The sequence below is a fragment of the Mus pahari genome, chromosome 5, assembly GCF_900095145.1.
Source record: "Mus pahari chromosome 5, PAHARI_EIJ_v1.1, whole genome shotgun sequence".
NCBI lineage: Eukaryota > Metazoa > Chordata > Mammalia > Rodentia > Muridae > Mus > Mus pahari.
In genome coordinates this window covers 68,396,322-68,423,348 of record NC_034594.1, presented here as the reverse complement: position 1 = coordinate 68,423,348, position 27,027 = coordinate 68,396,322, and the positions used below count along the sequence as shown (strand labels likewise).

At 49.4% G+C, this 27,027-nt stretch overlaps 1 protein-coding gene across 22 annotated transcripts in view; it reads right to left on the bottom strand.

The window, feature by feature from the left end:
• Lrrfip1 (LRR binding FLII interacting protein 1) overlaps positions 1 to 27,027 on the bottom strand; it is a 130,392-nt gene that overhangs the window by 56,002 nt on the left and 47,363 nt on the right. For 11 of the 22 annotated variants that reach the window (XM_029539324.1, XM_029539325.1, XM_029539326.1 and 8 more), the window contains exons 2-3: positions 4,910 to 4,996; positions 270 to 287 (exon numbers count right to left, since the gene is read on the bottom strand). In XM_029539324.1, the coding sequence (XP_029395184.1) occupies positions 270 to 287; positions 4,910 to 4,996 (105 nt within the window). Of the gene's footprint in view, positions 1 to 269; positions 288 to 4,909; positions 4,997 to 19,825; positions 20,104 to 27,027 lie in introns of those variants that run through there. The other 11 variants (XM_021197770.1, XM_029539327.1, XM_029539328.1 and 8 more) reach the window with 5 other exon arrangements.

Genomic DNA, 27,027 nt, shown 5'->3' with positions numbered 1-27,027 from the left:
AAAAGCTTCTTCCAGTTCAAAAAATGTGGTTTGTGTTAGAAATTTTTTCTCTGTTGGAGACAGTTTTCCAATTCCTTGAGGCAAACGGACGGAGGGATGTGTTCCATGCATGGCTGCTGCCTCGTGTCGGGAGAGACTGATTTATCTGACAGGGGCACAAGGGTGGATGTGAACACGGCAAGCTCAGCAAACACACTGTTCTGCAGGAGGCAGGGCCACAGCGAGGGAAAAGCAGCACATGCGCATTAGGAATGAAGGGCAAGGCCTACCTTTTGGACTTGATAGATCTACAGGAAAGGACGAAAGAGACAGGCAGGGGGAGAAATAGAAAATTCAGTTAAAACTGTGGGAACATGAGAATGGTTCTGCGACAACCAGAAATATGAACAAACGCTATACTACAGAAAAACAAAGATTACGGATAGAATATAAAGAGAGAATGCATTAAGATCCAGGTCTTCACTCATTTGACACTGTCTTAAATGATGGCTGACGGTCACTCGCTCCACAGCGGCGCCTGCAGATCCCACTGTTACCTAATGCAGATACATAGTCCATTGCCACAGCAGGCAGTAGGAATTAAAGACAGCTCTTCAGACTTTAAAGGAGATAAGGACACGGAAGGGAGGCGGCTCAGGAAGGAGTGGCAGGGGGTTCTGATCAAAATACATCATATATCCATGTACAAAATCGTCAAAGAATAAACATGAAGTTATCTTTAAAAAGAAAACTGCCTTTCACACTAATATTTAACCAGAAAAGTGTCAAATTTTAAGTGAGAAATTGAGAGTTCAGATTCAGAAAGGATTAATAGAGAGGCTTTAGCATCCTGGTCCATGCAGATTTATAGGAAAGAACATTCTGGCGAAATACTGCAGCCATGAGACTGTGCTGAAAGACAATGACAGGCTCCTCCTCCCCAACATGGTGTTTTGCTTTGGAGCCATCTTTTAATTTCAGTCTCCACTTAGACAGGGATACTTGCATTCATTCAACAAACCATGAGGTATGTCAGACCTCTTTAAGGGCCCAGGACTAGAACTAGAAATCTGGCATTTGACTTGTATAGGAAAGCACAGGTAAACACAGTCAACATTCAACTATAATAAATGCAGCACCACCAACCAAAATGAATATACAGTCAGTGGCATCAAGACACACGTCTTTCCATCAGTCCAAACTCTCGGTCAATCAGTCCAAGGACCCCTACGATCTCCCTACATGTTATTCCTAGCTGGTGAGCCCATGAATAAGTTCAGATCCACTCAACCGGCCCTGAAGCACAGCTTGAGGATGTGGCTGCATCGGCTCCTGCCATCTGTGTGGCTGACGGTCCTTACCAGGGACACCTAGAGTACCCTGAGTCTGAATACAGCTCATTGTCCTAAGACCTGGTGGCAGACCTGCACCCCAGCACTTCTGCCTTTCCCATATTTGCTCTCTGCATGCTCTGGAGAAATCTCAACTTTGGCATGGGCTTGAGGCCTCCTCAGCTCATCCAGGCTGCCTTAGCTCCGACCCCTTCCCTCCATGAAAGCCATTTCCACTCAGCAGCAGCGTGACCCGCAGAAAGTAAGGATCACATTTCCCAGTTTTATAACAAAATATCAACCCCACTGGCTAAACACTGGTCATCCAAAGCATATTCATTTCTCCTTAATCAACAACTTCAAATGCCAGTGCCCCGGGCTATCAGATGGTATGAGCTCCAGTTGGGCCTGATGCTGCTAATAATAGCCTGGACTGAGAAGACAGGCAGAGCGGTCTGTGAGGGGCTGTGTGGTTGGGCTGGAAGCTTGGGCTGTTAGCTGTCGCCTCTCTTCTCTATAGACTTGCCCGCTGACACTGGACACACGTTCGTATGTACGCATACATGTGTACCGCCTGGACTAGGCCAGACCCGGGACAACTAGATGAATAGCTATTGTGTCTCTTCCTATGCAGTCCCTGCTACAGGTATGGACTCTGTCTGGAAAATTCTGCCTCAAAGGCAGCATGAGAAGATATTTGGTGTCCAAGGCCAAACGTACTTCTGCTCAAATAAAAAAGTGTAAGGACTCACTAATTTCTTCATGGTGGTGGGCACTGCCACACTCACAGCTAACTGCTCAGGGGTTTGTAGACGCTTTTAAAAATATAATCGTGCACATATGCTGATCAACGCTACCCATCAGTAAGAATGAATACAGTTTCAAGTATTTCTTAGTAGATGCATGTACACATACCATACAACTCACCTTGACCTCTATGGGAATTGTACATCTTGGTGAAAGTCACCCAGGGACACCACGCTCACTAACAGGTATGAGCATGACATGGGGCCAGCTCATAGCCTCACAGTATGTCACTGCCCTGAGTCCTTGGTTTGTCTCTAATAAGAGCAGAAACAGACAGCTGGGAGGCACATCATGCACTGGAAGGACTGTGGGACATGGTGTGCAGCCGACCCCCAGAACTAGCAGAGCAGCATAATGCCCTGGGAATTTTTAGCAGATTGCTAGGGCTGGGTCTGAGGCTCAGTATGGGATACCTAGCATATATGAGGACCCAGGTTCAATCCCCATTACTGCCAAAAGGAAAAAGAGAAAGAAAGATCAAAGGACTGTGGGAAAACCAGGGTGAGGGGATATTAGAGGAGCCTAGGGCATGGGGGATAGCAGCTTTGGAGGGGGGGCTCCCACAGGACTCCTGGCTCAGCAGATGACAGGAGCTACCCTCTGTAACCCTAAGAAACAGCAGCCTCCAGCCACAGAACTACCTACCTCTCCATCCAACTACCCTGTGGTTCCCACAGTCAATGGGAAGGGCTAGCAGGGCCCTACACACAGTAGGCCCACAAGTGTCTACTGAATGAGCAGAAATGTTTCACAGAGAAAATGATAGCGGGAGGTCTGAGAAACAACTGGGACTTGGTTATTAAAATAAAAATTAAATATTCAGTCCAAATAAATGGCCCAATTTGTATGCTGCAGTCACGTGAACCGAGGAGCTCAAGTTGGGATGGTTCCCTGGACCTGGGCGGGGTCAGCTCAGAGGTGCGTGACAGTGGTCTACAAAGCAGTAGGCTCTTTTCCTATTTTCCATTTGTGGGTCCAGATGTTTGTCTCTGGTGAGCTTCCTGAAGATGTTTCCTGGTGGGAGCAGCCAGACAGGTGTTTACCTGGTCCTGATTTCCCCTTAGGTCTACGTGGTCCTCAGCCAAGAGACTAGGGGAGGAAGGCTCTTCAGTTAACTCGAGGGGCTGCGAATCACAGTTCATATGGCAAAGCCCAAATAATAAACACAGAACCCAGATCCACTTACTTTCTGATTTTAAAAAGATAAACCTGCTCAGAAAGAAGACAGGTGTAGGAAAACACCCACCCCAAGGTTCTCCCAGAGAACTAAAAGAAGTTATAAAAAGACACAAAAGGCCAGGTGGTGGTGGCACGCACCTCTAATTCCAGTACGGGGAAGCAGAGGTAAGGGGATTTCTATGACTTCGAGGCCAGCCTGGTCTACAGAGGGAGTCCCAGGACAGCCAGGGCTACATAGAAAGACCTTGTCTCAACAAACAAAAACCACACAAAAGTACCAACTTCTAAATATAAAAATCACAAAGACTAAAACGCATTACACTTTTGAAAATTTTTCATTTGTATTTGTAACCGGAAAGAAAAAAAGGAGTCATTTTCCAATACTGGGTTACTTTTCTGCTCATAGCTTAGCATAAAGGAGATGCTTGCCAAACCTATCTACAGGTCACTCTGTAATCACCACAGGATAGGGGTGAGGTCCCCTCACTGTGGTGACTGCCCTGACTACCTTCGCCACACTGGGGCTCTGGTTCTCCTTTCAGGCTGTGGCTCCCAACACTCTATGGCTACCCATGCACTACTTCCAAGTTTCCTTCCCCAAATCAAGTCTGGCCACATCCTCTCTTCTGTTGGTATATTTCCTCCTGGAATGGTAAAGTCCCCAGGCGGAGGAGTGTGAGCATCTTAAGCTGCGGCTCCGCCACCCCTTCAGTACACGTGACAGGTTTGGGACTTGCTGATCTGGTGGAGGAACCTGCTGGTCTGAAGAGAATTAGGCATCCCAAGCTTCCATTGGAAGTTACACAAATGATGAGCATCAGCTGGGCTGCATTAACAGAACCAGAACCTGCACATGAAGGCCTACTCAGGCAGCTGGTCTCAAATCTTCATGGCCAAGCTCGGCAGCATGTGGCTGAAGCAAATACTCCCCCAGAGGGATCATTGATCAGTTACAGGAAAGGTTGTAAAGAAGCCAGGACCCTAACGGACTTACAGTACCCACACGCTGGCTGTTGGGATGAGATTCTGACTCAAGGTTTTAAAAACCAACAGTAGACAGGATGAAGGGGTGTGGGTACTGAAGACCACCCCGGTCCCCCAGAACACATTTATTTGTTCCAGTGGCTACTTATTCCAAGGTTTACACTAACCACTGATAGATACTATATAAGCCTCAAAGCAATTTTGTTTTGAAAGGAAAGAAGTTGACCAATTAAATTAAAAGAAAATCATTTTGGTCTTTTCTGGTTCTGAGAGGATGGATCCAGACCTTACTCCCCCCCCCCCAACCCCCTGTTAGAAACCCAAACCCAATCCTCTCTAGTTCCTCTCAGCTAGAAAGCTGTCCTAGGAACTACGACTAAAGGGCAAGCTCTGACTAAAGGGCAAGCTCTCGGGCTGCAAGCATCTCTCAGGCTCCACTAGGCCACCAGTTGGGCAGCCATGTCCAGCATCCATGCTATGTGCACACCTGGAACAAGAACACACATATTCCAAGCAGGAGCAACACTAAGGTGACAATGACGAGAGCAGGTGCCCAACAGCAGCGGGTACGTCGTCTTCACAGTACTGAAAGAGAAAGAGCCGACCTCGGAACACTCAGCCCCCATTACCTCTTTCTGCTGCCGTTCCAGCTCCTTCATCCGGATCTCTCGAGCCTCGGCGCGGGCTGCACGCTTCGCTGCGAGCCTGGCCTCCGCCTGAAACAGACCGAGAAACCTTGTTAGAGAACAGACCAGGCAACTTCCGGGCACATAGTTAATGACACAGTAGAGAGAAAATCTTGTTTAGGGCTTAATAAGCACACCGGATGATTCACGGATGCACTGGAGAGGCCGGGTTGTCAGGAGTAGGAAGGGGAGCGGCTGTGGGCCCAGGAGCTCCGCCTTTATCTAGTTTCAATGAGCTGGGTGGGGTCCACCAAAGTCCAAAAACCTTACATGGGAAATCTCAGAAATAAATGATTCCTATGTGTTTAAACATGTTTGATGCTGAGCCGCGTGATCAAATCCGGCACCATTTTTTTCTGCCTTGCTCGAATGCTCCCTCCCTTTGCCCAGAGTTTCCACATCGTATGTACCATCTGCCTGTTAGTTACCGTCAGCTTCTCGCCAGCAACAGCCAGCGCCTGTATTGAGGTTGCCTGCCCTCATTTTACTTAGCAATGGCTCCCAAGCACAGGGAACGGTGATTCTGACAGTTTCCATATGCCAAAGAAGAGGTTAGAAGTACTTCCCTTTAATAAAGACGTGAAAGTTCCTGATGCAAAAAGGAAAGGGAAAATCCTATGCTAAGACTGCCATGGTCTGCAGCATTGTTGTTACTGTGCCTGGCTTAGAAATAAAGGTACGTCACAGGCACATATGTCTAGGAGAAACACAGCTCAGCAGAGTTTGGTACCATCTGCTGTCCCCTGAGGACAGGGGGATGACCACTAAGCCCTAAACAAATGTCAAGTGGATACTGTTCTAAGTGCTTCTGTTATGTTGTATGACATACTCCTTAGCCCTGTCTGTTATCAGAGTCAGGGGTTCCTGCAGGGCCCCAGGCTGACAGCCTCACAGACAGACAGACAGATATACTCTGTGAGACTCCTGCCCAATCCCTTGTGACCCACCCTGCTGCTCTATGACTTCCCTCTCCTCCGCAGTGTAAGAAGCTCAGGTTCTCCCAAGGGCACAGTGGAGGGCTCTGGATGGTAGAGACCCCAGCTGTCGGAACACATCTGACTAGGCCAGCTAAGGAGTTATAGATGGCATTTGGACCCCGTTGCATGTCTATAGACCATGTGAATGTTCTTATCTCATGCCTTCCAGCATCGAAGGAAGTACAGGGCAGAATGTTCCAGAATTCAGGTATTCTCTGGGATCAAATCACTCCTTTTTGGCAGGTAAGCTCCCTTGATACACAGTCAATAATTCTACCCACAACTCTGGAGTTTTGCAATGTCTCACTGATTCCCTAGGCCATTTTAAAACAGAACTCTCTGGACAGTCCTCATCTGGCTAGTGGGGCTGGCCAGGAAGTGGCAAGAGCCCAAGCGTGCTTGGATTTCTCAGAGGCACACTCCCATAGGTGGTAGGTACTGACTGACCTGCATACTACCTCCTTGACCATATGTATGTATGTATGTACACATATACATGCACACACACATACACAATATATATATATATATACACACACACACACATCAGAAGACAAACAGGTCCTTCCTTTTCCCTTCCTTCCTTTTTTATTTTATTTTTTTATAGGCCAGGCCAACCTGAAATTCACCATTCTCCTGCCTCAGCCCTCCCACACCCTGGCCTGCTGGGATTTCAGGAGTTCACAGTCATGCCCATCCTGATCTCTTTCGATTCTAATCTAAGTTGAATTCTAATCTAAATTGAGTCACAAGGGCTTTCTTTCTGCCTTCCAAGGAATTGACTTCATAGCAGACTTTGTTTGTGTGGCCCCTTATCAGTCCAAGTCCAGGTCTTTCAAATCAAAGGGTAATCAATACCGCAAGCTGAGGCTTGGGCTGCGGCTGGAGCACAGTGGTGGGGCGCTGCCTTGTCATGGCTGTGTCAGAACTCTGGCACTTGGTGTCGTTTTAAAGGTTCCACTCCAGTTACATGAGTTACTTGAGGTCTGTAAGAAGAGCCAAGGGCTGGTGTGCGCGCGTGTGCGTGCGTGTGTGTGTGTGTGTGTGTGTGTGTGTGTGTGTGTATGTGCGTGTGTGTGTGCACGCGTGTGTGTGTGTGTGTGTGTGTGTGTGTATGCGTGTGTGTATGTGCGTGTGTGTGTGTGCGCATGTGAAGAAAGTTCCTTAGATTCTCACCCTTGGGTGAGAAGGCGCATGGCCCTGGGCCTGTTCCTTTCTAAGGAGGCCGAGACTAGGGAAGAATTTCAACAGCAGTATTAGTCTATCGGCTCAGATGAGGAGGGACAGGGAGGGATTGTGAAAAAGACCAGAAGGGTCAGAGGGAGGCAGAGGGAGAGAGAATTTAATTGTCAGGGTTCTAGAAAGGCCTACAAGTTCAAGGAGGGTCACCAGGCCTGTGCTGACGGGTATATACGTGCCCTCTCTCTATGTAGGCACCTGATAAGGAGTTAACCTTGAGTGTCTGGGCGGAGTTGTGAACATGATGAGGTCACATCTGTCCCCACATAACGTTACATGGCAGAGAGAACTGTATAAATTAAGGGCTTTCACCCGATGACCTTGAGTTGAGAAAAAAAACATGCCTGGTGAGCTTAGATGAGGCCTCTACGAGAAGGCCAGGGCAAGCCTCTTGCTGGTCTTGAGAAATCAGGATGCCATATAAAAGGGAGGTGTGCGAGTAGCTCTCAGGTGACAGCCAGCAGGAACAGTGACCCCTATCCTATAACCTCCAAGAAAGTGAAGGGGTCTGGAAGCACAAATGAGCTCAGAAGAGGTTCCTAAGGTCCAAAAGGACCCAGCTTGGCTAGCTGTTAATTATAGCCCATTAGACCCAGATCACAGCAAGGTTGAGGCCCACATTCCTGACCCCTAGAGTTAGAAGGTCAGATGAACACAACTCAAAGCTGCGAGTCTCTGGGTAGTCATTACATACCTACCAACAGATGCCCTCAATTCTGAGATGACATTTGCCCTTGCTGGCCTCCTCTGAGCTGGGGGCGCTGGGTACCACATACACATCCCCTGCCAGGATGCCTGGCCAGCTAGCCCTTCATCCCATCTGGATTAATTCTTGGCACTGGGCCAAACTGGGTGCACACGCCACAAGAACTTCCCCCTGGGACACAATTCTCATTGTAGTACACTTTGGCCAACATGCACCCTGTCCTTGAGGGCATCAGTACTAGGACCTGTAAGAGCTACCAGCCCTGCCTTGAGGAGACTAGGCATGGGCTGGCAGAGGAGCCACACGGATGAAGCCTATTTCCTGCCAGCTACTCCTGATATCAGGATTCAGAAGATTAGCCTGTAATTCAATACATCTTCGGGTCCTTGTAAACTCCTCCACTTTTGGCACCCATGTCTCTTACAGTGCTCACATGACTTGTGGGGAGACAGAGCCTCACACAGTACAGGAAGTGAAGGCAATCATCTTGTTTCCTGGAACCTGCCCAACCAAACACCAGCAGACAGAGGAGCCAAACACGGACACTGATCCAAACCCTCTACATGTGACTGGGCATGTCCTCCTGAGACAAGCCCTACCTACACTCGGTGCAGCTCACACAAGCTTTGAAGCCAGAAAGAAATCAGTCGATGTCTCAGTAGCGCACTTCCTCCTATTTGGACACGTTGCCAAGAACGGCAACATGCGGACAGGAGCTGGAGGATGACATGACGGTCATGAATACGGTCCCTACCGAGTCACCAGGGACGGCTGGATGTGACCCAGTTGTGAAATAAACTGAAGTACAAAGCAGCCAAGGTCCACCATGTGGCACCCGGCCTCCAGGGTCATTCCCTGTGCACAGTGCAGAGCCCTGGGCTGTCCTCAGGTGGTTCTCGGGTCACCGGCTACCTTGGGCAGGTCCTTCAGGGGTGTAGCACAACGCTTTCCTGGACAGATGCTTTGCCAGAATACAAAACCATAGCATGAGGTCACAGATAGGTTTAAAACTCTCTAAGGCACAACCTTCCCCTTGATGCCGGTAGCCTATAGGGAGTCTCCTGAGGAGCACCAGCAGGGACCCACTGACTCTCCTCCAGAGGCCCAGACTACCAGGGCTGCACAAGCCCCTTGCAATGTTGATGCTTTCCCAATGGCAAGAGGAACCTTGCCAAGTGGGAGTACATGTAGGCCTTGGGATATTAGGCCCTTCCTTTTCAGGATGTAGGAAGGTAGAAAAGGAAGGAGGGGGGGTGGCAAGGAAGGAACCAAACCCCAAAGCCATGTTCACTGAAAAGTACATATGGTTCTGTTGGCTGCTCTAGGAACTGTCTGTGTATAAGCCTATCATGGCTCTTCATCTTGGTTCATGGGCAGGATAGAGGTAGGAGGTGACAGGCCCAGGATCCTGTGACAAGCCACAGGCTGGCTAGCTTCTTGGGAACTCCCAAAACTACTGGTTCAGAATGTGAGTTTCCTCTCCCCTTCTTTGGGCCTGTGGTTGGCACTCCCCTAGCAGCTGGGGGCCCAGGCCTGGGATCCTATAAACAGCTTTTATAGGCTGGGCTTTTAAATTGAGGCACTCCTGAGGGTGGGGACAGCCAGAAAGGTCCCATAGATCACCAAAGCTGCCTAAACAATTCCACAAGGCTGATCTGGCTCCAGATTCCTCTTGACACCCTATAAACCAGATTCAAATCCAAGGGCACGCCTACCTGGGTGAGACAGACAGTCCAGGAACACATCCACCCCGGTGACACACACAATCTGGGGACACACCCATCATGGAGGAGACATACGCACAACCAAGGACACATCACGTCCCCTGGGTAAGAAGGATGGCAAGGAGAGCCCCAGAGAAGCACAAGTCTGACCCAAGGCCTCAGGTCTCCCACCTACCGCCCCTACCACCAGCCCTCTGGCTTGCTGCAGGCTCCCTTGGCCAAATGTCCCGTTCACTGGCTAGCTGGAGAAATCATGCCCAGTGAAATGCCTTTTGTGGGCTATATAGCTGGATATGTGGCAGCCCCAGGGACAGGCTGGCAGAGGCTTCAGAGACCTGTGTAAGAAGTCAGTGGAATGTCTTGACAATAGGTAAAGTATGCACTGTGGGTGTCACTGAGCAACCTCGCTGCCCCACATAAGTATTCCTGAGGCTCCTGACTGGAGCTCGTCAGGCCATGAAAGACTAGACACATGATTGGTGTAGTGTGCTCAGCTAAGGTAGGTCTGCAGGAGGTCCACCCCTCACCCTCAGGGAGTCCTCTAGCACCTAGGTTCAGCTCATGCCAGCCCTGGGCCTTGGGGACTTTCCTGATACTCATGCCTAGTAAGAAAAATATGCATGCCGGACCCTCTGGATGTGGTACTGACACCAGGGGTCCTAGAGAGTCTACAGAGAAGACAGAAGAATTTACATACAAGTGTCATAGCTCTGAGGAAGTTCTTGAGAAAGGGAGTTGAGACAGTTTTGGTCTCAGGTCGCTTCCTCCAACAGACTGAGGAAGCCTTAGGACCTGCAAAACCAGCTCCCACCCCTCCATCCACAGGCAGACTCCCTGTACACGGCCCACAGGCAGCTCAGTCCTGCAGCAGACCTGGTGGCAGGATGCAACAACTCCAGGGGAGCTTGACAGACAGATGAAGGGCTCCAGGGACACCAGCACCTCCCTGGTCTGTCTCCCATGGAAATGATGCCCCATGGGTCGACTTAGATGTAAAGATGCCAGTACTGGGAGGAAGTGTCTGTGCTAAGGATGTATTCACTGAAACCCTCAGGCTTTAGAGTTGAGTAGAATTGATAGCATTTTCACCTAGGCATACTGCACCCTAATATTAACTATGATCTACGACCATTTCAGAAAACTTCTAGGGATGCAGTGGGAGCTTACACGTGTGAACGCAATGGGAATATCACGGAGCTGAAGCTTAGGGTGGCACCCCCAAAATCTCTGGCTTGGTTCGGAATCAGGCAGAAACCTCTGTCCTGGTGTGTGCTCCATCCCCGAGAGAAGGAACAAAAGCCTTCTTCCATGGGAGCTTGGAAACCCTGGTGTGCACCCACCCACACCCACATTAGCATGGCCGACAAACCCATGGTGGTTTCCAGACCGGGGTGGAGGTTGCAGAGTGACAGAATCCCTTTCCTGAGTTGCCTTGGTTACAGGAAGCAGCAGCAGCTACTGACTTTTGTTTCTAAGGAAACCCCCACAGCTTATATTCGGCAGACTCTAAAAACAGTCTGCCATTGAGTGCAGCCAAGTGAGTGCTTGTGGTGGAACAGGAAAGGGCAGGCATTAGCTGGGCATCTCTGCAACGGTGGCCAAGGGTGGCCTGTTCCATGGACTGACTGCCCATGTCCCTGGGCTGGCATATGTGTCTCATCCCAAAGACATGGTCATCTTTCCAAAACCTATCTCCCCCATAGGGTCCCCAGGAGCAAGGGAGCCTGCTCTTTACGGCTGTAACTGTGAGGACACAAGTCACTCTCCATTTTTTGATATAGGGTCTCTCACGGAGCCTAGAGCTCATGAGCTTGACCAAGCTAGCTGGCCAGCAAGCCCCAGGGAGACTCCAAACTCAGGTCCTTGTGCTTGAGCTATAAAGCATGTTGCTGTGTCCCACACACCTGCCATCATAGGACTCTAAGCTCTGGCCACAAGATCAGTGAGATCCCAGCTGGTTCCTCGGTGCCCTGGAAGGGACAAAGGGCATAGAACTAAGGGCCAAAGCTCAACTTCCTTTGCAGAATGTCTTTAAAAACACTTATCAAAAAGAACTAAGGTGAATTGCAGGCTCTAAAATTATCCTTTTAATGAAAAATCAGTTACTTTAGCTCCTAGCTAGGCCCACAGATCGCAGGAGGTATTACACTGCTCTGTGCTTGAGAGCACCCAGTAGGCAGCCCCAGAGGTGCCCAAGACCGAGTCAAACCGTCTCATGGGAGACGAGTTCCTGGGTAGAGGTGGAGAGGGTGTCTGCAGTCCTGGCCTGAAGTGTGAGTTCTACCACAGTTCTGGGACAAAGCTTGGTAATTCAGTTGGGAACATGTTCTCTTTTTCAAAAGTAAGAACCAGGAAACACCATTTCTAAGAGAAATGGGCTTCTTGAGGACCAGGATGCTTACCTAACAACCATGACATCCTAGGTCATGTCTGGCACCAAGGGGGTTGGAGACAATACATACCACACTGGCAACAGCAAAGCCATGACTTTGCATGGCTTGCAGGGTTGACCAAAGAGGGCCGCTTCCTCTTAATTTAGGGGTTCTCTCCAGGTGGACCCTCACCTCTGTCGGCTCCATTCTAGACTGTTCCCTGAAACCCACTCCTAAGGTTTCACCAACTGTTGACACTGCTCTTTCTAAGAATAAGTCTGAAAACTGCAGACCCCAGACATGGAACAGCTTGTGACAACTTGTGGCAGACGACTGTCCACCAAGCAAAGCAGCTGCTGTCTCCGTCAAGCTGGGCCTGCAGGCAGGATCGTGCTCGAGCTGAGTGCTGACATTCCTTAATGGGGAGGGGGTGGAAAGTCACTGGAGATCTCTGCCTCTCCTCCCAGTCGTGCATCTGCACTTCTATCCCTAATCGCTCATGGCTGTGGGAGTCTCAGGAGGTGCTAGACTATATAGGAAATATATAGGCTAGAGGAGGTTAATCTAAAGGGGCTCCCATCTATGTGGCTTTAGAGAAGCCATCATTCATGCTGAGTAAGGGTAGCTGCTTTCTAGTCAGCCATATTCATACACCCATGAGCTCTAGACGTAAGCTAAATACATTCTTTGGTTCCCAAGGTTGAACTGCAGTGAAACGGTACTTTGATTTATCGACAGGACCTTGGGAAGAATGGGAAGACAGTGCTACATCTCCTTAGGCAGGGAATTCTCACAACACACCCTTTCTCGTATTTGATCCACATTCCTGGGAAGAACTATGGAAGAAGCCTCGTTCTACTTCAATGAATCTGTCCATCTGGGTTGGAGGAGGAGAGATGCCACGATCTACCAGATAAAGCTTCACTCACTGTGATGCATGCCTGACAGGAACTTGGAGTGTACCTCCGCATTACCAGGGCCTGACGTTCAATCCCATAAAACAGATTCACAGGTAACATCTAATATGTCAGCATAACTAAAAAAAAAAAAAAAAAAAAGCAAAACAGAGGCTCCTACCAATCTTCTATTTCCACTATTCTCTGTCTTAGCTAGGAAAATAGAGTCCAGTCAACACCCTCCCTTGTGAAAATTACCAGACACAAAAAAGGGTAATAAGCTGGGTGTGGTACCACATGCCTGTAATCTCAGCACTTCGGAGCCAGAAGTGGGAGGATCAGGAAATCTTGTCAGTTATATGAGACCTTGTGTCAAAAAATGGGTGAGGGTGGGGGATCACCCACACAAAGAAGAAGGGGAAGGGGAGATGGGGGAAGGATTATGTGTGGGAGGGGTGGCTGGGGAGGGCAGTGAACGGTGATGTAAAGTGAATAAGTAAAAAAATAAATAAATTAAATAAAAAATAAATAAAAACAAACACAAAGAGTGGGGATACCAGAGTGATGGAACCCCACAGCTGCTGACAGAAGCGGATGTCAGTGGTGACAGCAACTGCAGCTCTGCAACTGGTGACATGTATGTTCCCTGCCAGGCTAGCCTGAAGCAGTACTCTGTATACAGTGGTGCCACAGTCAGTACTAGTTTCTAGCCAGCTGACCAGGGGTCTGACTCCTCCACCACATGTCTGAGGGGACTCAGAAAGCCCCCTGACTTCCTCAGCCCCCATTTGCTCCTTATCTGTAAACTGGAGATAGCTAACTGTCTACTCCTATGTAGTAATGGCTGACACCCCACCAGGCTTATTCAGCAGGGGGCCTAGTAAATTTAGCTACTTCTACGACTTATGGAGTGTCTTCTATGACAGCTACTGATGGAGGGAGAGACACGAAGGCAGTTCACACCAAGTTCAGCAGTGCAAGAGACACACACTGGCCCTGGGGAGGTTACACAATGGAAAGGCACACTCCACCTCCATGTCACACCCACTCAGCCTTCTTCCTCTAGAGAAATTCTCGGTAATTTCTAAAGCTGTATACACCTGTGCATTCCTGTAAAGGGTAATCTCTCTCTCACACCCCCCCCCCCACGGATCTGAACTGATGTTGTGGGGCTAATATGATGATGGCCTTTATATTGAGTGCTGCAATACAATCCCAGCACTCAGGAAGTGAGACGGGAGATCACAACTATGAAGAACGTCAGGCCCACATAGTACGAACCTGTGTCCTAAAAAGTAAAATAAATTAAAAATGGTGGCTCACCAGGATGTCTCCATGGGTAAAGGGCTTGGCATGAAAGCCTGGTGGTCTGAGGTCAGTCTCTGGACCCATGTGATGGTGAAAGTTTACACAGTTGTACTCTGGCCTCTATACATATGCTGTGGTACACATACTCAATCCCCTCCAATGAAATAATAAAAATATCACACACACACACACACACACACACATTGTTGTTTGTTGTTGTTGTTGTTGTTGTTTTTCCTGAGACAGGGTTTCTCTGTGTAGCCCTGGCTGTCCTGGAACTCCATCTGTAGACCAGGCTGGCCTCAGACTCACAAAGATCTATCTGCTTCTGCCTCCCACGTGCTGGGATTAAAGGTATGATCCACCACCGCCTGGCCAAAAAGTCATAAAGAACTAGAGTTTGGATTCAGTCCCCACGTTAGGCTGAGAGGGCGAGGAGACCCTCGCAGGTACCTGTAACTACAGCTCCAGAAGACCTGATGGCTTCTGGCATCCTGCACTCTAACACACAATGCATACACCCACACGTACATATACACATAATTAAATAGTAAAAATGCTTTTAAGATACCCTTTACAACAATAAAAAGAACTGCTATTTTGAAAAAAATTTCCATTAGACAAGTAAGTCTCCATTAAAAGTAAACTCTCCTCCCGTGACTTAAGGTGAATTACTTCTTTTATGGCTTTTCCGACACAGGGTTTCCCTGTGTAGCCTTGGCTGTCCTGGAACTCAACTCCATATACCAGGCTGACCTTGAAGTCATAGAGATCCACCTGCTTCTGCCTCCCTAGTACTGGGAGCAAAAGCATGTGACACCACAGCCCAGCTGAGTTACTTCTTTATTATAAAGTGGCCATACTTTAGATTTAAGGGAAATAAACCAACCAGGGAATGCACACCGGCAAGGAGAGCTTGTTTTTGTGTTGTCTCTGCCTTTATCAGCTGTTCTGGAATTTGCTCCTGGGGCAAGTGACTATTGCAGTGGTCAGCAATCACCTGGCAATTCTGAATTACTTCTTGGGTGTAGTCACACTAATGTTGGGTTTAATCTGAGCGACAGAAGTAAATCCATTTAACTATATAGCTACTATTGCAATAAGTCCAGTAAGCCCATCCGATAAAAGTAAGCTAACTTCTTTAAAGCACAAGCCAGAGCTGCTGGCCCCTGGTAAAAGCAGTCAGGTAATAAAGCCCTCCCTATCCCTCAGCTGATGAACAGGGCTCCGAGCTCTACGGTTAATCCTTTAAATTGAGTGGAATTTTGGGAATTCTGGCATCTGAGTAACGGGTCACAAAAGGCTTCAGTGCTGACTCACTGAGCCTGATTTTTCTGGGATAAGCTGTTCCTCTCTGAGCATTACCTTTTGAGGAGCAAATGTGGTACCAAGGCCTGACTCGAGACTTGGTTCTGCATGAGAGCAAGTACCTCACCCTAAGCAGGTTCAACACCAATCAGCTGTACCAAGAAATGGCCACCAGAAATAACTCAGTTTCCTGCTCTCACCGGGGTAGGTGGGGGCTGAACCTCGAGTTTTATGCCGTTCACAAAGGAGGCTTCCGCTATGTAACCGCTGTTAAGACTAAACAGAAACTAACCTAGAGAAAAAGGGAAATTCAGTCTCCATTGTCACCAAAGGATGATACTACTCATAAAGACACTTGTTTCCATCTTTAGCTCAAGGTCTTCACTGCTGCATTTTCTGGTCTCCTGTACTGAGAGGTTTGGGCTCAGGAGCTGATATTAGAAGAGCCTGGTAGCTGTGACCTCTGGACTGGGATAAGTCCAGCTCCCAGCAATGACGGGGAGCTGACCTGTGCCCTGGCCAGTACTATGGGAGCTGGTGACTGATCTCAGGGCTTTCAGACCTTTGTGCTTCCCAAGCTAGGAAGCCCATGAATTCAGTCTCAAGTACAAGTCTCTCAATGTCAACCTCCATTGGTTGGCAGTAGTGGCTGAGCGATGCCTTTGAACCCAAAATGACAAGATGGGAAGCAGCGGTGACAGGAAGCAAAGGCTGGATAAAGGAAGAATCCGAGATGCTGTCAGCAATTTGTAATCTTTAGTCACTTAGGCCAATGAGGCAACCGAAACCAACAGAGCTGAGGATCTGGGGCTGGGGCCGTTTAGGTGAAGTGCTTGTTTGACATATGAGCAAGAGACAGAGTCAGAGAGACACAGAGCGTCAGAGAGAAACAGAGACAGACAGACACACACAGAGAAACAGACACACACAAAGAGAGACACAGACAAAAAGACAAAGCGAAGAAAGTGTGTGAGAGAAACAGAGATAAAGAGACAGAGACACAGAATGAGAGAGGGAGGGAGAGGGGGAGGAGAGGGGAAGGGGGAGGGAGGAAGAGTGCAAACATGTTTGGGTCAAGCACACAGTAATAAGTCAGGCTAGAAAAATGAGGCAAATGGCCTCAGACTTACAACTCAAAAGGAAAGAACTCACTATTTTTATCTTTCCATGGAGAAACAACACACATAAAACGACAGTCCATACTCCAGGTTTCAGGACCTTTCAGATTGTATGGGGTACAGGATCCTGGGAGAGGGGCTCCATTGTGACACAAGGTCACCTACAAAGCCCTGTGACTGAGTTATAGTAAGTACATGCTCTGTGTAGGGCTACACTCACAGCCTGCCCGCACTCAGCCATGTGTGTGCATGACCGACAGGGCTTTTTACCCCTCTATCTGCATCCTGGCCCTGGTATGGACTGGCCAGCCTCTTTCAGGGTAAGTGCTCATCAGTATGTGGAAAGAGACCAGAGATGACACAACCCGAGTGACTCAAAGAGGTTCCGGAAGTTGAAGAAATGCCACTTTGGGGCCGGAGACATGGCTTAGTGGTAAAAAGCACTGGCTGCCTTTCCCAAGGACGGGGATTCGATTCCCAGCACCTACATGGCGTGCACGACAGTCTAAAATATCAAGGGATCTGAAGCCCTCTTCTGGTCTTCACTAGGATCAGGAAGGCATGTTGGGCATAGACAACCATGCAGCCAAAACACCCATACATGTAAGGTTAAGCAAACAAACAAACTGAAGGCCAGTTTCCTCTGTGGGTGCAGAGCCTCTGAGACTTCTCACCAGCAGACCTGCTTAGCACCCCCTCAATTCTGCTGTCTCCCCTCCTTTATCCTGTGTGATGCTGAGGCCTTGAACACAGTGTCAGGTAAGCACTCCAGCTCAGAATTATATTCTCAACCCCTGTCCTGTATGTTTGTTTTGAAGCAGGCTCTTGCTAGATAGCCCAGGCTGGCCTAGAACTGGAGTTCCTTCGGAGCGGCCTTTGAGGGCCAGGGTTGCAGGTGTCCAGGCCTGCACCATCACACTCTGCTCCAATCTTGCCCTTTTGTCTTAGCTGTAGACTGAGGAGATCACGCTGTCTGTCTGTTCCCTCTTACCCACGTGATCCTCTCACGACTATTCAACCCAGTCCTTGTCCACTGGAGACCTCTCTGCTCCTACAAGCCAGGGACACTTACTGCAGAACACAAAGGCCATTCTGTAACCATCTCTGCTGGTCTCCAGCAACATGCTCAACCCAGGGTCCACGGCAGCTGGGTGGCACCCCCCCCCCTTCTAACACACCGGCCATTGTCATGCCCTAGACACTTCCTGCCCAGCAGGCCGTGAGCCTCACAAACAGGGGCCACACTCTGTTTCTTTTTCTGTGTATGTGTGTGTGTGTGTGTGTGTGTGTGTGTTTGTGTTTTTAAACAAACTTTTGCTACTGTTTTATAAGCCTCTTGAAGATTCATAATTTCCTTCTAGAATCTTCTGGGACTAAATGGATTCAAGAATCCAGCGTTGTTAGATTTTAGACCATCTTTTTGTTAGGTATTGGGCCTCCATCAAACACACAGAGAGGGCTACAGAGCAGTGTATGAAGGTTATATTACATTAAGAGAGAGAAGGAAAGACTAAAAATAACCTCATCTGAGGCAGGGCAGGGCTCATTGCTAGGTGAATTCGGCCATGGCCTTACATGTAAACACTCAGGAACTACTCAGCACTCTGTGCTCCCTGGACTCTGGAAGTGGACTGAGTAGCCCAATGAGCGCTAGGCTGAACATTGCTTCCACCCTCTTACTGGTGGGCTACAGTATCGTGCCTGGACTCCAGGCTCCAGATGCTGAGGAGAGGGATCTGTGGCTGGTATCTCAGAGTTGGAAGTGGATTCCCACCTCTTGGGCCCTTCCTCACCTTCTTCATCCCTGTTCTCGGTCGGGGTTTGGGCCCAGGATGCAGGCCCTTGGTTCCTGTCCACTAGGACCAGCCCAGGGCTGACTTCCTCCTCCTGCTTGCCTTCTATGGTCTGCCTGGGCCTCTGTTCTGAACACGTGTCTCAGAAGCTTTCCCTCCTCCCTGACCCTCCCTTAAGAGGGCTCCAGAGTGGCCCTGCAGGTTCCCTCCCTAGGCCTACAGGTTACAGATGAGCTCCCAAAGCCTCCTTTACTGCCAAAGTTTAAGTAGGGACACAGAATAAACATTTTAAAACAGACAGGGAAAATAGCCCAGCAACTCTCAGCAAGGAACTGACTTTTTACAAGTCTGTCATTGGAATAGAAGTTTACTTGGCCCTCAGAGCACTTGGAGGAAGCAGCCTCAGCTCGACTACTCTTCCTTAAAGGTCAACTACAGGATTAATTCCTACCTGGAAAATGAGGGACTGAGGCTCACATTTTTTTATCAAGGTCTCACAGAAGCCTGATAAAATGGGAACCTTGGGTCTCCCTCTCTCTCTGGTACTAACTCCATAAAACACATGGTTTCAAAGAGTACAATTTACTTTGAAATATTCCCACTAATAAGCAACCACAGCCAGGGATAAGGTAGGGGGATGCCGTCCTGTAAGCCCAATAGTAGGAAGGTTGAGACATGAGCATCCTGAGATCAAGGCTAGTTTGGGTTATGGATCCTGCCTGAACTCCCAGCCCCCAAACCACAACACAGGGTGTAACAACCAAAAATCCCCCAACTCCACAGCGCCCAATTTTAAACCACCTTCCTCATCCACTGTCCCTACACAAGCTCCAGAAGTGAAACATGCGTAGGTAGCACCTTGCCCAGACACAAGAGGCTCCTGGCACCGGCCAAAGTGGATCTGGGGCCCTGGATCCTTGAGGGAGGTGTTCCTGAGGTCAAGAGCCTGTAAACCCTCCAAGCCACTCGAGGCAAGGTGGTGCAGCTGGATGAGGACCCAGGTGCTGTACTTGGTAAAACACCAAACCAGCAGTTCCCTGTGAAACTCTACACCACGCTCAGATCTCAGACCTCGGTTGGGTCCTGGCCAGAGTCAGCCAGCTGGGCAGAGCCCGCCTAGAGACCATCACCAGGGGCGGAGGGAGAGCCCACTCTCCTTTTCGTCCTTGAGAGGGATATTGGAGCGTAAAATGTACTTTTCAGAGCCCCGCCTACGGACACCTTACACTCAGCCAACCACCTGATGGTAGGCAGGAGCTGCCATATATCAGGATTTTCGAGTGGCCCAAGCCCACTCGCCTTTACTCCAGCAGCACCACCGTAGCCGAAGGGGCCGCTACCCTTGACCTTAGAACCGACAGAGGGACCCAGGCGGCGGTTGCTGGCAGGCACAGGTCTGAATCATGTCTCCTTCTTACCAGTCTTTGCGCTTCTGGACTCAGACAGTCGATTTCCTTGTTTTGCGCGCTTTCTGGGCTGGTCATGTTGCCGAAGTGCAGATCAACTTCCCACCCAAGAGTTCGCGCGGAAGACCCGCTCCCTAGTCCACAGGCAGAAGACTCTCAGTGAGGCCACATTCTGGGATCCAGGAAAGCCGTCCAGGCAGAAGCAGAACTTGCAACGATCCCCTGGGCGCACACAAAGCTCGGACGCCCAAATCCGAGGTTCCCTAGCTGGGGTGCGGCCGGCGGGGCGGGGCGCAGGTGGTTCCCGGCCGGGGGCGGGGGTGGCAAGAGAGAAGCCGGGGGCATACTCCGCCCCAGCCCCGCCCAGCCTCTCCCCACGCCCCACCCGCCCTATGCCCGCCTCTCCTTCCTTCCCAGCCCCTTTCCCGCGCTCTTTATAGGGGGTTGTACCCCTTCCTTCCTCTATGGTTCCACCCAGCCAGTGTCTGTCTGCTTCCAAATTTCCTCCCTCGCAGCCACATTCTGCCACTTTAGTCGTCTGCTTCACCCACGATGGCACTCTCAACCAAAGCACTCCTTCCATGAGGTCCACTCGGGCCCGCCTACCAGGGACCCCAGCTCCTCCTCCGTAGCCCCACCCATGCTCCTCCTCTTGCACCGCCTCAGAGCCTCCGGAACCGCCTCCCTCCCCTCCAGACTGCTCCTGGCCAGCCAGCGTGCTGCTGTGCCATCAATCACCACCCAGTCCCTGCGGCAGACACCGGAAAGACGGAGGGAAAGACCCTGGGGACCCCACCCTTGGCCACTCCCTAGCCGTCCCCTGCTGAGTCAGCGCGGGAGACCAGCCCAGGCCTCAGGAGGCGCGCCTTCGGTTAGGACACGCGTGGCTTGAGCTGGAACCACACCGCATGAGCCTCTGCCAGAGCGCAACTGCGCCGTCCACTACTGTCTTCTGGGCCGGCGCGGCTTTGGGGACCACAAAGCTACCGCCCATGACCACGCTGGACAAGAGCGAGCATCAAGCCGAGGTGACAGCCGCGATCCGATAGGGAGAGCGGCGAGGAACTAGTCTCCACGCTGGACAGTGACCCGACTCGCAGCACGCGCCTTCCACGTCCACTGAGCAGGAGCACCCCTGATTTAAAATTAAAGCCAAGCGGGCAAGCAACCAGAAGGTTCCAGTGTTGTGCGCTATGGACAGGAGCACATAGCCTGTGCTAGAGACCTGAGTGACCTGCTTTCTCCGCCCTAGAAGAGCCTTCTTCGGGCTCAAAGGAAAACCAGAGGGCCCCCTGCCCTGTTTCTCTGTTCTGGCTACGCCAGAAAGATTCTGGAGAAGCCAGTCACATCTGAGCCCGGCTGACATGCTTTTTTTGGTAACAAGGAACCTGTATGCGCTGGCTTATGCACATGTGGGGCAGCATTCTGGCACTAGGTCTCTGGGCAGTGCTTCGAAGAACTGGGTAGGCCAGAGAGTATATACACAAAGAAAGGCAGGTTCTGGGGGCAAGAGGGCCTAGCCCAAAGGGATGAAGGGGCGTGGTTTGGGGAGAACTATGCAGGCTGAAAGAGAATGGGTACCAAGCTTTGGTGAAGTGTTTCAGATGAGGAAAACTTCCTGGGAAGGAGAAGACTGGCTCCCAGCAGTTGTTTTCAGCTTCATGGTTTACAAACAAAGCTCAATCAATCAGAATAGTTTTGGATAACACTGTAACGGCAAGATCTGGGGAATTTCTGTGGGGCTATAAGTAGCTTTACTAGGACTAACTTTACAGGTGAGAGTGGAATCCAGTTAATAACACAGCCTGAGAGAGTCCGGTTACTGTATTCTGACCTAGATAGGGAGAATCGAAGCCTCTGGCCATGTGGAACCTGGGACTTCCATGGCCGCAGCCCAGGGGCCGGCTTGCTTTGTTCTGCATGCCCCCAGACAATGCCTGAAGAGAGTTGTTATTAATTTGCAGAGCATATCCCCAGACCCATGGTATCCCTTGGCTTCTAGCAAGCTCATAAACAAGCTCTCTGGCTATGCCTGGTGTCTAGAAAAGAACATCAGTATACCGTCCTAACGGCCCTTCCAATCTTCCAGCCCATTCATTGCTGCCTCCTCTCGCACAGCAAGAAGGAAGCTGGGCCATAAATTGAAAAGACGGAGAACTGGAACTAGGTTGAGCCAGAGAAAAGGAAAATTCCTCCCCTCACTCCTCCCACCCACGGGGGGGGGGGAGAGAGGAGGAGGAAGCAGGACAGGCTTCCTAGGCTCAAGAGTTGGGGTACACCTCCAGCCATAGAATAGCGATAAACACATAAAAGACTTTCGATTCCACAGAATGACAGCATGTTTCCTATCGACCCTTGGCAGTGTCATTTAAATCTAAATGCTATGTCCTGGTTACACTTGCATGTAATCCACTTGGGTGGTGGAGGCAGGAGGATTGAGAATTGAAAGCCAACCTTGGCTTTTATACCAAGTTTGAAGCCAGCCTTGGCTACCTGCAACATTGTCTCCAAAAACAAACAAACAAACAAACAAACAAAAAATCCCACCCAGTTCTAGGGAGGCAACCGCAGGCATATCTCTGAGTTCTAGGCTAGCCTGGTCTACAGATAAAGTTCCAAGACAGACAGGGCTGCAGAGTTTGACCCTGTCTTAAAACAAAATAAAAAGTAAATAAATCAACCTATGTTCTGACAAAGGGCAAAGACCCCAAACTACCTTCCATTAATTTTGATGCTAATCCCTCTCTGATGCCCCTCTTTGACAGCCTCCCCGCCCAACACCAGCCTTTTTAATGTTTTGCAAGGCACAGCAAGGTTGATGAGTGTGAAGGGACTCTACAAACTTCTGGAATGTGGGAAGGTATGAATGGGGTGTATACGTTTACCCCAACAGAACTCTAATGGTGTCCTGGCAGAGCAATAGGAAAGCCTCGCTTGGAAAACAAGCCACCTAAGCGCATGAATACATCAGACAAGAGGCCCCAGGGCACCTCTGAAAGTGCAAGGGGAGCCTCACCCACTGGACTGACATCTTGATGGTATCAAAGGTCTTTGTCTTTCCTCGGTTCAGATGGTATCATGTAGCCAATGCTGTCCCCAAACTCTGCACTCTCCTGTTTCGATCTCTAGACTGCTGGGATTACAAGAGTGTGCCTCCATGCCCTGTAGGGGCCAGGGTCCTCATATAAAAAGCTGGGAGGTCTATGATGCAGCTCAATTGTCTCCTTTTGGTAAACATGACCAATAGGCAGCCATTTCTAATAAGCCGGCTTTGCATTTGCAGTCCTTACCACATGGCCAGGCCCTGACTGACCTGTGAGCTCACAGATTTGTCTTGTTGGTACTTTATTTAAGCCCTGTATCTCTTTCTGTGAGCACACAGTAGGCTTTAGGAAAGATATGTCCGTACCATGTTCATGGTGTGTGTGGGTATGTGTATATGTGTGTGTGTTATATGTGTGTTGTGAATGTATGTGTTGTATATGTGTGTGGTGTGTGTATGAGGTACGTATGTGATGTGTATGTATGTGGTATGTGTATGGTGTGGTATGCATGCGTGACTGGTGTGTGTAATGCATGTGTGTGTGGTATATGTGTGTGTGGTATGTGTGTGTATGGTAGGTGTATGTGGTATATGTGTACATGGCGTTTTTGTCTGAAGTGATGTACATATGAGTGTATTGTGTGGGTGTGTATGTTGTATCTGTGTGTAGTATATGTGTGTGGTATGTGTGTGTAGTGTAAGTGGGGGGCAGTCGGTATGTGTCTGTGTGTATGGTGTGGGTGTGTCCTCTGTGATCTCAGAGATAAATAAATGTCTGGAGTCTCAACATCAGTTCTCAGGTGCACAAGATCATTCCCAGGAGCCTAATAAAGAACTCCTGAGAACAGACCAAATGGTAAAAACAATGGCCTGCATTGTTGGAGGACCATAAGGATCACAGCTCACCAGCTCAGCCACAGAGTGAGCCAGACTGGGGCCCCACCCAAGCCCCGTTTACTCTGTCTCCCTGGCATCTGTTGCTAGGCTCCCTAGCTTTGTCTTCCTCTGTGGTTAGGGCTGCAGGGTGACCACAGAAAGAGGCAGAGGCAAGGCACAGTGGCTCTCAGCTCCCATTAATCAGGTAACCAACATGAAATAATTTCTCGCCATCACAACCCCGGTGTTTGTTTTTCGAAGACAGGAATCACCAGCCCCATTGACAATGGGCAATAGAGCAAACACCTCCAATGGCTTGCATACACAACGGGTCCACATATATGTTCTTACTTTGTTTGGATCCTTAGACAATTCCCTAGAAGCCATAGCTAGGATTATATGCTATGATAACTGTGGTTTAGGCCATTACCCAGGCTTGGTGTGGCGCCTTCTGTTTGCAAAACACTTGACGTACACTGAGGTTTACTGAAGTGTTGCAGGATATTTGATCACACTGGGAACCTCAAGACTGTCTTATTTACTGAAAATACCTGTTTCAAGTTATGGTGTGGCTCAGCCTTTAGCACACACCTTTAATCCCTCTGGCTGGAATACAGACACACCCTTAGCATTCACCTTTAATCCCAAACAATGAAGGTTAAGTTAGTTTGGAGAGGTAAGCACCATGTTTGAAAGTGATGTCTAATTGAGTGGCAGACAGAGTGATGAATCAGAGAAAGATTTGACAGAATAGGACACGCCCAACTCTCCTGAGAAGAGAGAGGAAAGGGGAGATACTTAAGAGCAGTGCAGAGAGAGAGAAGGAGGAAGTTTTACTGGGAGAGTTTTACCGAGACAGGCTGCAGAGAGAACAAACTAGACACAGGTGAAGATAGAACGAGCCAGAGAACGAGAGGGAGCCAGAAGATTAGAACAGAATGCTAGAGTTAATCTGAGGCCAAGCAGAGCAAAAAGTCAAAGGCTTTTGAAAGAGAAGCCAGATTGAGTCAATCAGTTTGGAGAGGGGTTTGAGCCAGAACAGCTGAGTTGAGTCAGCCAGTCCAAGCTCAGAAACAACATGAAAGGGTGAGTTTATTCAGCAGCAAATCTCAGAACATTCTAGGCCTAGATTAGATTGTACGGAGGCTAGAAGCTTCCAGGACTAGGCCTAGGTTACCAGACTGAGGCAGCAAGCCTTGGAGATGACAATAAATACAGGAGAATAAAAGTTATACAAGGGGTTTGACTGGTCCACAGACATAGGGAGCCAGGTTTCAAACCCAGATTCCCCACTAAGTCCTGAATATCTTATCATGGCACAAGTCCAGCATGCTGTATAACACAGAGGTGCCCCCCCCCCCCCAACACAGAGGTAACTCCTGCCAGACTCCCACAGGTCCTCACTTGGGAGCAGTCATTCATCAGACTCAGTGAGCCCGTGGCTGCCTCCCTGGACTTAACTTGAACCAGTAAACCTGTAGAAGGCACAGCTTAGAAAAGGCATTGGAGAAACCAGGACTGTCAATCACACGGGCCTATATTCTTCTTCGGAAGGAAATGAATGACACCTAGTCACCTGGAAAAGTGGTCTATCAACTTGGTGACTCTCAGCCTCCACCTGGATCCCCCCCCCCCCAACATCCTGAGCATCATTAGGCCTGGATCCTGTAGTCAATAGAATCCATCCCTATGAAAGACACCCCATATACTTTGCATCCTCCACCAATAAATCTATTCCTAAGCTTGTCACAGATCCATCCTCTAGGCTCCAGGCTTGAGTTCTGTCTATCAGCCATAGAATTCATTCTTATCATAAAGGTCACAGGTCACAAGTCCTTAAGTGTATAAGAAATGTAAACGTCAAGGTCAGTGTCTGGAAGGCTATGTATCACCCAGCGGCTGCAAAGATGGTACTGGGCTGAGTTTCATTCTTCACCTCTTACAGATTGTCACCCCACCAGACGTAGGCTTGTGTTGGGAAGGGTCCCCAACATAACCCCACTGCCCATCTAAAGCTGTTGGCATGGCAGTGAACATACTACGGTAAGAGTGGAAGCTAAATCTCCCATGAATAGTAGGGGCATTGCTAGTAGTGCCGTTAAATGGGAGAATGGGCTCCTTCCACGTGCTGCCTGACGTGAGTGGTACCCCAAGCCAGCACCCCACACAGACTAAAGTACACTTAGACTATGACTCATGCTTCTGGCCATCTCTAGTAGACAGATGATTCTAGAACTGAAGAGCTAGCAAACACAGCAAGCTGGCTGCTAGCGTGCCAACCAGCTCCTGGGCTGGGCTTCAGGCAAGCTCAGGCTGCCTTGTGCCTCAGTGTTAATTTAGCCCCTCCCCCAGCCAGGCTGCAGTGGGTTCCTCAGTAAGGGCTTCACCTTTTCATTGTTTGGAACATGTTAGGTCTCAAACCTGGGATAAATGGCTAAGATGCCTATTTCACATATCACAGTGGATCAGGCTGTCAGGATCTCCCAGCATCCCTCACTCCCTATGTGTCACAGGGTTTGGCTGGCATGCCCTGCCCCCTACTCTAAACTTCCCCAACCCAGGGACTGGGTTGCCCCCCTCGCAGCTGCCCTTCACTAGATGATCCAGCCATGTTGGTTACCCAGCCCTTTTTGTCCGCTCTTTACCTTCCCAGGCTCTAGCTTCTCCCTTCCCTTCCCCCTCTCTCCTCATAGGGTCTGCCTCAGGGTCCTGCTCACTCCAACTCTCCCAGATGTCTCTGCCTCTGGCTATGCTCTCCTGTGTATCTATAACATAAATCTTCCGGACCTTGGGAGTAGTCACGGACTCCTCCCTTTCATTCCTTCTTCCATGCATCTGACGCAGAAACCTGAGTCTGAGACCCTACAGAACCTCACGTCACTTCATAGATGATATGTAGGTGGACAGAAGGACAGATGGACAGACAGATGGATGTTTTCCTAATAAAAGGGAGGTTTTTTCATAGGTTATTGTGAACTCTTAGGTTTTTCCCTTTTTCTTCAGACATGGTATCACTCTGTAGCCTAAGGGACTGGCCTGCAACTACATGGCTTATGCTGGCTTTGAACTTGCGGAAATCATTCTGCCTTAGGCACCTCAGAGCTGGGATTACAGATGTGAGTCACCATGTCCATCCAGTTCCTTGATCTTTAAGTATTTTGTTTTGTTGCTGTCTGTCTGTGTCTGTGTCTGTGTCTCTCTCTGTGTCTCTCTCTGTGTCTCTCTCTGTCTCTCTCTCTCTCTCTCTCTCTCTCTCTCTCTCTCTCTCTCTCTCTCTCAGAAAGAGGGAACAGAA